The sequence below is a fragment of the Oryza glaberrima genome, chromosome 5 (genome assembly GCF_000147395.1).
Source record: "Oryza glaberrima chromosome 5, OglaRS2, whole genome shotgun sequence".
Taxonomy (NCBI): domain Eukaryota; kingdom Viridiplantae; phylum Streptophyta; class Magnoliopsida; order Poales; family Poaceae; genus Oryza; species Oryza glaberrima.
The window spans coordinates 7,920,569-7,932,084 of record NC_068330.1 but is presented as its reverse complement, the minus strand read 5'-3'; the positions used below and the strand labels follow the sequence as shown (position 1 = coordinate 7,932,084).

Below are 11,516 nucleotides of genomic sequence, written 5' to 3'. Positions count from 1 at the left end.
CGCCAAATACAAGACAATATAAGAGAGTAAAACACAGCGAAAACATAATACAAAGGCACCAAAACCCAGCAAGTGTGTCTCTGCCCTCACACAACAACTGACCGTTAAGTCCTAGTAAGCACCGACATCATTGTCTCCAAAACCTGTTGTATAGAAGTACCCGATTGCCAGGTCCTCCTCAATCTCTAAAAAAAAAGAAGTCACACAAGCGTGTGTGAGTACAATAGGTACTCCGCAAGACTTTTAGTGTATCCAATGGTAATCCGTAATAATGCAAGGATAACAAGGAATGGTTCACCGAGTTGTCCATGACCATGGCCACGACTATCCGAATAGATTTAAACTCTGCAGAATGTGCACAACTGCACCCAGATGACACGTTAAACCTGAGCTACCATACAAAAGGCTCGTTCCAATATGACGAAGCCTTTCCACTAGCTAGCAGAGGAGTGCCCTCCAAGGCCCGAGGCTCAAACGTTGTGCAGGTAAACCTTGAACACAATATCGTCAAAGGCACCGACAAGTATGGACAATAACCATACCCGCATTAATCCAATGTCAACAACAATGACCTGCAACTACAACAGACGGGTCTATTGCTTGGAACCAATAATTCTCTTAGCTAGGGACTTCCTATGAGCCACACGTGATTTGCGCTAGTGTCTCAGATCAATTTGGACACAGTTTTCCACCAAGATAATAAAGGTTTTACCCTCTGTTCATTTCCATAATTTTGCAAACATTTTTTTCTCGAAAGCCCAATAATCCGATTAAAACTAGCACCACCGATATAAGCCAGCTAAGCATATTCTACACGACTATCCTCCCAGCACATGAACCCAATTCTCAGTGATAACGTAGGTGACAATGAATCATGATACTCAAGTAACAAAGACAAGGTATATGCAGCAATTGGCAAGCTACCCATGCATCCCACATAGTTTTGACTAAAATATCACATGCATAATAGTTTTGCAATGAATACAATTTATATATTTGAAATATATGAGCAATTGATCAAGGGGGAGCTTGCCTTGGTCCTGGACCTCCTGGTATTCCTTTGGTACCACCTCAGCAGGATCGACAACATCGTTGTCTTCACGAATACCGAACGAATGCAATAAATACAATGGCAAAATTTAATAGTACAGGTAATCCAAATATTTTTGCAGAGTATGAAAGTGCGTGATTTCAGGAAAAAGAATCGCTTGAATCCGAGTTTGTATGACGGAGAAACGGCTAAAGGAAGTCTTCTCTGCCCTAAAATCGAAGATAAATGAAAAACATCGTTTTCGCTCAACCGAGCTGCTGAAACGGCTGGAAACATTCTACCGACCTAACAGGTCATCTATTAAACATTTTCTTGGTTCTAGGGGCGTTTTTATGGCGCAAAACCTACATATGGGTTAATGTGAACCTATTGAAAAACTTCAGTAGTTGCAAATGTCTCGGTCCAAAAACAACATCTTCATACGGGCAACATATCCTATGCACATATGCCCTCACGTGTACACACGTGCACACCAACTAAAAAATGTCACTAAAAAATCTAGAAAAAATCATACACATACTTTCAATTGTATTACACCTAGGGTTAAAATCTTAACGTCAAATTCATTATATTTTAGCCGTAACAAAAAAACAAAAAATCTGACAGTTTTAAGGTTGCAATTTTGTCAGAATTTTATCTTTTTTTGTTATTCTCTGTGTAGAATGAATTTGAAGATGCGACTTTGCACGTAGATGTAATACTATTGAAAGTACATGTATGAATTTTCCTAGAATTTTTTGTGATAATTTTTAGTTGGTATACACGGTGTGTACACGCGAGGGCCTGTGTGCATAGGATACGCTCCCCTTCATACGAGCGAACTACACAACTCGCTAAGGATGTTAACGATGACCGGCGTAAACGTGAAGTCATGGCAGCGACTCTACTCACGGTTTCAGCAAGTTCTAACAGTAGTGAGGCCAACCTAGCATGGATGGGGCCGATGGGATGTTCATGGTTAGCTCAAACAAGTGTGCACCTATGGTGTTCGGTAAAATGCCAAGGTTAAGTACGGCATGCCTACCTCTGTCCTCTCATTCTCTAGTGCACGGCTGGTGAAGACGGGCACATGGAAGCTCTTGGGGTCCTACATGCAAGGTACTGGGGTTCTAACTTGTGTGGTCTTACTCCTTTGAGCCTCGGCCATGCATGTAGCTACAGTGGTGGCACTTGGGCGGCTGGACAAACGACGACATCGCTGGTCATGGCAAGGAAAACACATGCATAAACAGGAGCTCAGCGGTTGAGGCTATCGGCAAGGTGACGGCAGATGGAAGAAGTTGTCCTGTGGTGGAACTCAGGGCGTCAGGGACTAAAACCAAGCATGGGAATGAACTTAGCAGAGTATATAGATGCTCCCATGGGGAGGAATTGGGTTGGAACTTACTGAGGTGAAAGTTCCCAAATCAAGTGCATGGAGGCATTCGGTGAGCCCCAAGAGAAGAAGATCGGGTAGCAGCAAGTTCTACCATGGAGGAGGAGGAAAATGGATTAAGGTGGGGGGAGGAACACATGGTAAAGCTGCTTGGATGTCGAGATACTCACCAGGGATAGAGTTTAGCGCTTGTTAGGTCATGGCGGCACCGGGCCAGCATTGGAGAACACGATGCACTGCATTTGTGCTCAGCGTCAACTGAGTGCAAAAACAGAATCAGTGGGTGAAGGGACGCGAGGTGACATGGCTGGGATGAGATGATACTCACCGGTGGTATTGGAACGGTGGAGGTGTGCTTGCCGCTGCCACAAGCGGCACCTCGCCCAGCGAACCAAGGGACAATCACTTGGGTCCTTTGGCTTCCTAAGAATAAGGGCGAGTTCGGGAGTTAGGAGGACATGGTCTTGGTTAAGGAGGAAGCCAAGGAAGGGAGGGGAGAGAGCGGGTGCTTGCTTAGGCTGTGTTCTTCCCTCAACTTTCCCAACTCACCTCCCTCGTGTTCTACATGCACGCTTTTGAAACGGCTAAACGGTGCGGTTTTTTGCAAAAGGTTTTTATACGAAAGTTGCTTTAAAAAACATATTAATCCATTTTTCAAAAAATTTAATAAATACTTAATTAATCATAAGAAAAGGCGTTGCTCCGTTTTACGTGCGCAGGAGGTGAGTTCCCAACCTCACCTCCTGATCACAGCCTTACTCCCTTGGCCTCGAGATGGCGTGGGCGCCGGCAAGCCTGCGACAGATAAATGGGACAGGGCAGGGTGTTGCAGAGGCTGGCAAAGGGCTTCTCACGAGGTCCCGAGGTAGGCGGCCTTTCTCTCGTCCACATTCGAGTCAAAGACGAGGCATTCTTGGGACTTGGGAGCAAGAAATCATGGGCGGCAAAGGACAGATCGGCCGCTGCCGCCTGCCGCGCGTGCAATGCGATTGGGAGGCGTGGTGGAGCACTATGATGGCGTGGCAGGGCGTTGGGGAGGAGCTGTGACGTGGCGTGGGGTCTCCAGGGCAGTCTAGTGGGTCGTGGCTAAGCTGGAACTCACGGTCATGCGCGAGGGCTAGCCTGGCTCGCGCTTCTAGCGCGACAGAAAATGGCTCGTGTTTGGCTGGGTTGTGGGTCCCGAATTAGAGGTGGGGAGTGGAGACCAACATAAGAAGTATGTCCCACGGAGTTGCCTATCTTACCAAATAAACTAGTTGAAACCCCACGCATTGCTGTGGGATTTTGTATCAATACTTGGGAGAAATGAAAATACCATATTAAAAGAGAAAGAATGATATGATGGTTGATACTTACAAATATTGAGCAAACACTTGTTAGTAAAACTTCAGCCGAACCAATATAGTCGAAAAATAAAATAGGGCATGCAACATTAGGAACTGAATTGCAGCGTCTTCGTTATTCTCCAAAAGAAATAGTCATATAGTTATTTAATCCTAAAAAAATGTTGCATATTTACTTGGTTAAGTGTTGTACTTGTTCTGAACTCCTTTTTAAGTACCGTACATAACATAATCTTGCTACCAACTGCAGTGATTACTTGATTAGTGAAAGGAGCATTGACGACTTCATAAATAAAAGTATGAGTAGATAGTTCCAGACCATAGAGGTAACGGATATTGTGTAATTAGTAGATCATATTCAACTCTGACATGAAAAACATGTACAATTGTGTTTCCAACATAAGAATGTGAAATTACCCTAAAACTCTGAAATGTCACTTAGTCTATGTTTGGACACTCTCATTGGCTGAACATGTAGCTGAATATTTCCCATCAGAGCTTGTATTTGGAAAAAGAAAAAACTAAAGAATACATCATAATTAATGTCATGGAGGTTAGATGAAAGTAGAAGAAAAGAACTTGAGAAAAGAACAAAATGAAGATAAAGTCCTCAAGCCATACCTAAAATTGGGGGAAGACATCTACAACTAGGAATCGGCCGCAGGACGAAGAAATCGATTTGCAGAAACACAAAATTGTCATAGACCTCAAGCCATACCAAAAATTGGGGAAAGATGTCTATGGCCAGGAATCAGCCACAGGATGAAGAAATTGATTTGCAGAAACACAAAAATGTCATCTCCTTCTATGAGAATCCTTTGCTTCGAAGGTAATCCAATGGTATGACAATTTTATCTGCTGCTATGTCAATCCTCAGGTTTTCCCATAAGTACAGGAACCAATATCCTAGATAGCACTAATAAGAATGGGTCAAACAATATAAGTTTTTCATGAGAAACTAAAGCAATAGACAATGCATTATGGAATTACCGCAATAGCTGTTCTTTTTCTAAGTTAGCAGAAACAATTCATCAAAAACTCCCACCTTGTTCGTGCGAGAGCAAATTCATAGGCTATGCTTAATAATAAACAGAAGCAAATACATATAGAATTGGTAAACAAACTGAAATAAAATCGTTGAACCATAAACTTTAGTTACATGAAGTATACTAAACTTTCATACTTCGATTCCAGCCATCTAGCTCTAGCCTTTGTTGATAAATTGGAGGAGCGCAGAGACTTGAACTTGGCTGAGTGGAATTTTAGACTCTTTATCAAAAGTAAGGTTCGTTTGCTCCTTAAGTTTAAACAGGTCTATTGGCAAAAAAGGTGCACTATAAGGTGGGCAAAGTTTGGTGGTGAAAATACAAAATTCTTTCATGCTGCGGCAACTGAAAGATATCGCACAAATTTAATTATGCAGCTAAAGTCTGATGATGGAAGGGTGCTTTCTGATCATGCAGAAAAGGCATAAATTATTTTTCAAACCTTTCAGCAAAGGATGGGAGTTTCTTCTTCTCTAGTCATGCACTTCAGTTTGGCAGATCTCGTTTCTGCTGCTCCTGATCTTCAGTCATTGTCTCTTGGCTTTACAACCATGGAAATTGATGAAGTTGTCAACAAAATGCCAATTGATAGATCTCCAAGGCCTGATGGATTCAATGGTTGCTTCATTAAGGCCTGTTGGCCTATAATTAAATAGGACTTCTATAATCTTTGTGCTCAATTTTGTGAGGGTTCTCTGGTGCTTGAGAGTATTAATAGATCCTTTATAACTCTAGTCCCTAAGAAGTCTTCTCCAGAAAAGGTAAATGACTTCAGGCCAATTTCTTTACAGAGTGTGGCTCTAAAACTTCTTACTAAGGTGCTGGCTGATAGGCTACAATCTGTCATCATTGAATTGATCCACCAAAACCAATATGGTTTCATTAAGGCTAGAAACATTCAGGACTGTTTGGCTTGGTCTTTTGAATATCTGCATCAGTGCCAGCATTCTAAGAGGGAAATAGTTCTTTTAAAATTGGATTTTGAGAAAACTTTTGATACTATTGAACATTCGGTTATATTGGACATCATGAGGCAGAAAGGCTTTGATTCTAAATGGATAAGCTGGATTTCTCAGATTTTTTCTTCAGCCTCTTCTTCAGTTATCCTAAATGGTGTTCTTGGCAAATCCTTCTATTGCAAAAGGGGTGTAAGACAGGGTGATCCACTTTCACCCTTATTATTTGTTCTTGGAGCTGACTTGTTACAATCTATAGTCAATAAAGCTTGTTCTCAAGGAGTTCTTACAATGCCAATCCCAACACCTGGTAATGAATTTCCGATTGTCCAGTATGCAGATGATACTCTTATTTTTTTGACTGCTTCCCAAAAAGAGCTTTTCTGTCTCAAGGCAATTTTGAACACTTTTGCCTCTTCAACTGGCCTTAAGATTAACTATAGTAAGTCATGCATGATTCCTCTGAATGTAGATTTGGAAAAGGTTGATCATCTCTCAAAATTGTTTGGTTGCTCTATTGGTAAGTAACCTTTTACTTATCTGGGTCTTCCTCTTGGAACCACAAGACCAAGAGTTATTGATTTTGCTCCTCTAATTGATAGAGTAGAGAGAAGACTCTCAGCAACCACTGCTTTGTTATCTTATGGGGACAGATTGACCATTGTGAATGCAGTTTTTTCCTCCCTTCCCACTTACTACATATGCTCTCTTTCACTTCCAAAGACAGTCATAGAAAGTATTGATAGAGCTAGGAGACGTTGCCCGTGGAGGGGATCTGATATTAATTCTATTAAGAAGTCTTTGGTTCTCTGGGAAAGAGTTTGTCAGCCGAAAGATAGAGGTGGTTTGGGTGTAATAGACCTTAGATTGCAAAATAATGCCCTTCTCTTGAAGAATCTGCATAAGTTCTATAATAGATATCCTGTTCCCTAGGTCAGTTTGATTTGGAATACTTACTACACTGCAGAACCTCCTCATGCTGTTACTCCTAAAGGATCTTTTTGGTGGAGGGATGTTTTGCAATTTGTGGATATTTTTAGAGGCATCTCGGCCTGTACTGTGCAAGATGGAAAATCTTGTTTGTTTTGGGAAGATTTGTGGAACAATAAAGTCAGGGCATTGGTTTATCCCAGAATATATTCTTTTGCCAGGAATTCAAATCTCTCAGTTCTGATGTTCTCCACTTCTGATCTACCTCAGCTCTTTGCCTTGCCACTTTCAGAGCAAGCTTTTCAAGAATATTTGGCAATGTCAGCTGCAGATACCTTGGAGCATCTTAATGATAAGAGTGATCGCTGGACATATGTTTGGGGCAACGGTATTTTTTCTTCACAGAAAATTTATGCCATGAATTTTTCTCATGTCCATGTGCCTGTTTATATTAAATGGATTTGGAAGAGCAGTTGTACTATGAAAGTCAAGGTATTTGGTTGGCTCCTCTTGATTGATCGGTTAAATACTTATGACATGTTAGACAGAAGGCATTGCTCCCCTCAAAATGCTTCCTTGCTCTGTGTACTTTGTTGAACAGGATCAAGGGAAACAACTCTCCACTTATTTTTCCAGTGTCCTTTTAGCACTCAATGTTGGGCGCAATTTGGTGTGGTTTGGAATCTTTCTTTAAGCTTTGGTGAAATGTTGGTCACGGCCAGAAATTCATATAACTCTACCCATTTTGTTGAGAAGGTGCTTTATGCTGCTTGGAACATTTGGAAGCAGAGGAATAGTTTAATTTTTGAAAACATTGTTCCCTCTGTTCCCTCTTGGAGAGTTCTCTTTAGGAATGATCTCTCCCTTTTAGTTCATAGAGTCAAAAATTCTGAGAGAGATACATTGTTACAGTGGTTAAATTTGTTGTAATGTTTCCCCCTTATTAATATAAAATCTTAACGGTGGGGGCTTCCCCTACCGTGGTTCTTTCAAAGAAAAAATCAACGGATATGGTTCACGGATTGGATGAGTTCAGAGGATGGTGGAAGGTATTTGTGGTCTGTTATGAATGCTGAAGGGATGTTAAGAGGCTCATAAAGGGATGCTATGAGACTCGTGAAAGCTCCTTGTGGCTTAATTAATTGTGTTAGTTTTCCTGTAATTTCTCAAGCAGAAACAGAAAGGAGAGGAAATGGATTGGGGCAAGGTGATGAGATGGCAATATGTGCCATCAATAATCAATCTTATGTTGAGAAAATAAATCGATGATGTGGCTTCTTCTAAGCACAGCTAATGGTCTTAACTTTCTAGAAAGAAGGGATAGTATTAGATCAACAGGTCAACGATAAGAGACAATGAGTGGAGGAAAGAAAGGTCTCCAGTTGGGTGAACAGTGCCCTAAATTTTCCAATTTCGACTAAGGGTTTGAATGGTTAGATGGGTAAACTTGCTTCAATCCAAACATAACTTGGAGGCAATGCTAGTAGTAAGGTATGGAATATTTAGGAATTTATCCAGAAATTTTGGACAATATTGAAAACTCAGAGTCGGTTATGGCAGTGGGAACCATTTAGAGCAATCGTACAAACATTATTTTGCTCAGCTGGGATTGTTTATGCACGAAATAATACATGCAGTGCAGTGCACATGAAAAACATTTTTACGAACCAAAGAACAAAAGTGGATTGTTACAAAACCTACACCCTCATACCATGGCGGACCGGCCACCAAGACGATGCCCATGTAACATAGACATCGTCAGAGTGCGAGTATGGTCCTAGCTGCTTCACTTTTGCCCACATGACCAAATAGAGGGGAAACCCGACCAAACCCAACTATATAATAAACTTGTGGCATCCGCATATCTCTGTGATATAACCATATATCACATTCCATCATCCTATTGGCTCGAGAACGCTAGGTGAGTCCTCATGGGTTCACGGCTTGAGAACGCTGGGGTCATAACGTCAATGCCGAGACATGCCACTGAGCCCCACGTCCAGCCTCCTCCTTTTAGCCTACCATCGTGCCAGCGTGAACCCCAACTTACCCTAGTTCTATTCCAAGCAGACCCAAGAGGAGACCACTTCTAGGTCACCGCGAACACACTACTACAAAAATGATTTTCCCGTGCGGTCAAAAAGGATTTTCGCGTGAGATATGGAACACCTGTACGCGAAAATCGGGTTTTCGCGTGCGGGTGCTTTATGTGGCCCGCACGGAAAAACAAAAATAAAAAAAATCAAAAAAAATGAAAACCCTAAATGAGACCCTAAATCTAGCGGCGCCGCTCCTGGCCGCCGTCTCCTCCTCGTCATCGTCGGCGGGGCCGGCTGCCGCCGTAGCTCATCGTTGTCATAGCTGTCGCCGCCACTCGTCTCGTCGTCGTCGTCGACGTCGCGTAGGAGAAGGCGGGAGAGGGGCACCGCCACTGGATCCGGGCGGTGGAGAGGCGCCGCGCCGCGGGGAGAGCGTGGGGACGACCGTCGTCCACCTCCGCTCCATCCACCTTCACAATTATATTTGTTACTTTTTGTTACAACTTGTAGAAGTTAAATTTTAACTTGCATATTCGTAGAGTGATATATTTCATATTAATCTATCTTGTCAATTTATTTCAATTTTTTATGGCTTTTTATATAATATGCATAAAACGATGGGATATCCTTTCAAGGGATGAATACTCTTTCCGAGGTAAGAAACCACATCATCAACGAAATCCGGAAAATATACAAATTGGAATTACAAATTACAATCACCACCAGTTAGTAATTCACTGTACGTGAGATCTGCACATACTGACCTCACTTTATTTGTACATTGTTCAACACATTACACATTTAACATATCATATTCATCTTGGTAATATATGTTTAGCTTAATAAGGAATTAGAACACGTCACCGTTGATGTAGCCGGTCTTCTTGTCCCAGTACCTGTTCCAGACCATGATGCCTCCGTAGTTGGGGAGCTTGTTGATGAACTGCAGCACATCGAAGTAGAGATCCTTGTGCGACATGTAGGCGTCCCTGTCCGCCTCCGGCGAAGCCACAATGCCGACGAAGATCCGGCTGTCTGGGTACGCCGCCGCCCACTTCTCCAGCGACTCTCTCCGGCCCCAGGTGCACCGCCCGTCGTTGAACAGCTTCACGTGGATGCGGCTGAACAGCCCCGTCGCCAGCGCCGCCTGCAGCCGCTGGTCCGGGAACACGCACCGCGCCGTCGCCGTCAGCATCACGCCGCCATTGCTGTGGCTGTGGAGCAGCCTGGCCAGCTCGTCGTAGTGCTCCGTCGCGCCCTGGTCGATGAAGAAGTCGATGCCGTTGACGACGGCGTTGCCGAATGGGCGGGCGACGCCGCTGCGGCCGCCGCCGAGGAAGGCGTTCCAGAGGTAGTCGTCCAGGTCGGCGGCGGCCTGGGAGGACGGGAGGTAGTACTCGCCGCCCTGCCCGCCGATGGCGAGGAGGACTGTCTTGCCCTTTGACTGGCAGTACTTGATGTCGCCGCCGACGGGGACGACGGGGTGGCCGGAGAGGTCGAGCTTGTAGCTGCCGCGGCCGAACGCGCTGAGGAAGGAGATGATGACGGTGTTGTAGAGGCCGGTGTCGCAGGCCTCACGGAGGGAGCCCTCGGCCTTGTTCCGGCCCCAGAACACCACGGTGTCGCCGATGCTGCTGCTCTGCTGCGCCGTCGCCGGAGCGGCGGCGAGGCAGGAGGAGAGCAGCAGCAGCACGGCCAGGGGTGCAAGAGCAGCCAGGCGTCGCGGCGCCATTGATCGATCTGACGCTTAATTGGCTTTGCAAACCTCTCGAGATTACACGACGGAGCTAGCCGCGATGGATGATTGATGCGAGGTGTATTGCATGGATATATATAGGGAGATGGGTATTATGGTATGTGCACGCGCGTCGGCGCGGACGTATTGTGTTGTGTTGGGTGCGCGCCGTCGGCGGCGTGGCGTGCAGGCATGGATGCGTCAATGCGTGGCGATACATCCAACGACAACGACGAATCACCTTTTCACCTTCACCGTACAACTGGCCGTGCTATACGTACAGCGCCATTAGCATGCACGCGATGCTAGCTATATGCTGGAGACCTGGAGTACGACAGTACGTACGGGTAGCTAGAACGCGTTAGCAAGCACGCGATTGCACGTGCGTCAAGTAAGAAACCACGAGCGCGAAACAATGGAATTAACCAATTAACTGTTCGTCGGATTATCACGCTGAAGTCCTGAAGATAACGATGCTGGTATGTCTAGAAAGAGAAAGATATACTTGACACAAACTTTGTCAAACTACTTTGTTTGTTACGATTTTTACTTTACTTTACTTCTCTAGCATATATTCCGGCCGGCTACCTTGAAAATAAATATACTAAGTCGTGTTCGGCGTCGTCTGTTTTGAAGAGACTGGAAGTAACAAGGGCTAGCGGGGTACGGTGAATTCAATTAATGGTTCTGCGAGCTACCGTTCACCAATTAGTTCTTGTATCTTTAAAAAAGGTTCTTTGTCTCCTCAATAATTATAGGGCCGGGGATCCAAAAATCAGGCATTGTTTTATCACTTTAGAGAAATATAATATTGCATCACGTTCTTAAATGTTTAAACTTACTTTTATTTTCTTAAAACAATGTAACATTAAAAAATATATTGACTACAGTATCAATTACTAGTACATGATACATTGAGAAACATAGAAAAATTAATAAAGTTAAAATTTTGAATATGCAACACAATCAAATTAAAATTAAATTCTTCTTACACGTGAAACTTTGAATTTCAATGGCATTAGAAATATGTATAATAGTGTG

At 43.7% G+C, this 11,516-nt stretch overlaps 1 protein-coding gene across 1 annotated transcript; it reads right to left on the bottom strand.

Annotated features, from left to right (window-relative positions):
- Window positions 1–9,411: 9,411 nt before the first annotated feature.
- Window positions 9,412–10,528, bottom strand: LOC127774567 (xylanase inhibitor protein XIP-like). Its single transcript, XM_052300831.1, has one exon. The coding sequence runs from the start codon at window positions 10,470–10,472 to the stop codon at window positions 9,591–9,593; it is 882 nt and encodes a 293-aa protein (XP_052156791.1). The 5' UTR covers window positions 10,473–10,528; the 3' UTR covers window positions 9,412–9,590.
- Between the last annotated feature and the right edge of the window lie 988 nt (window positions 10,529–11,516).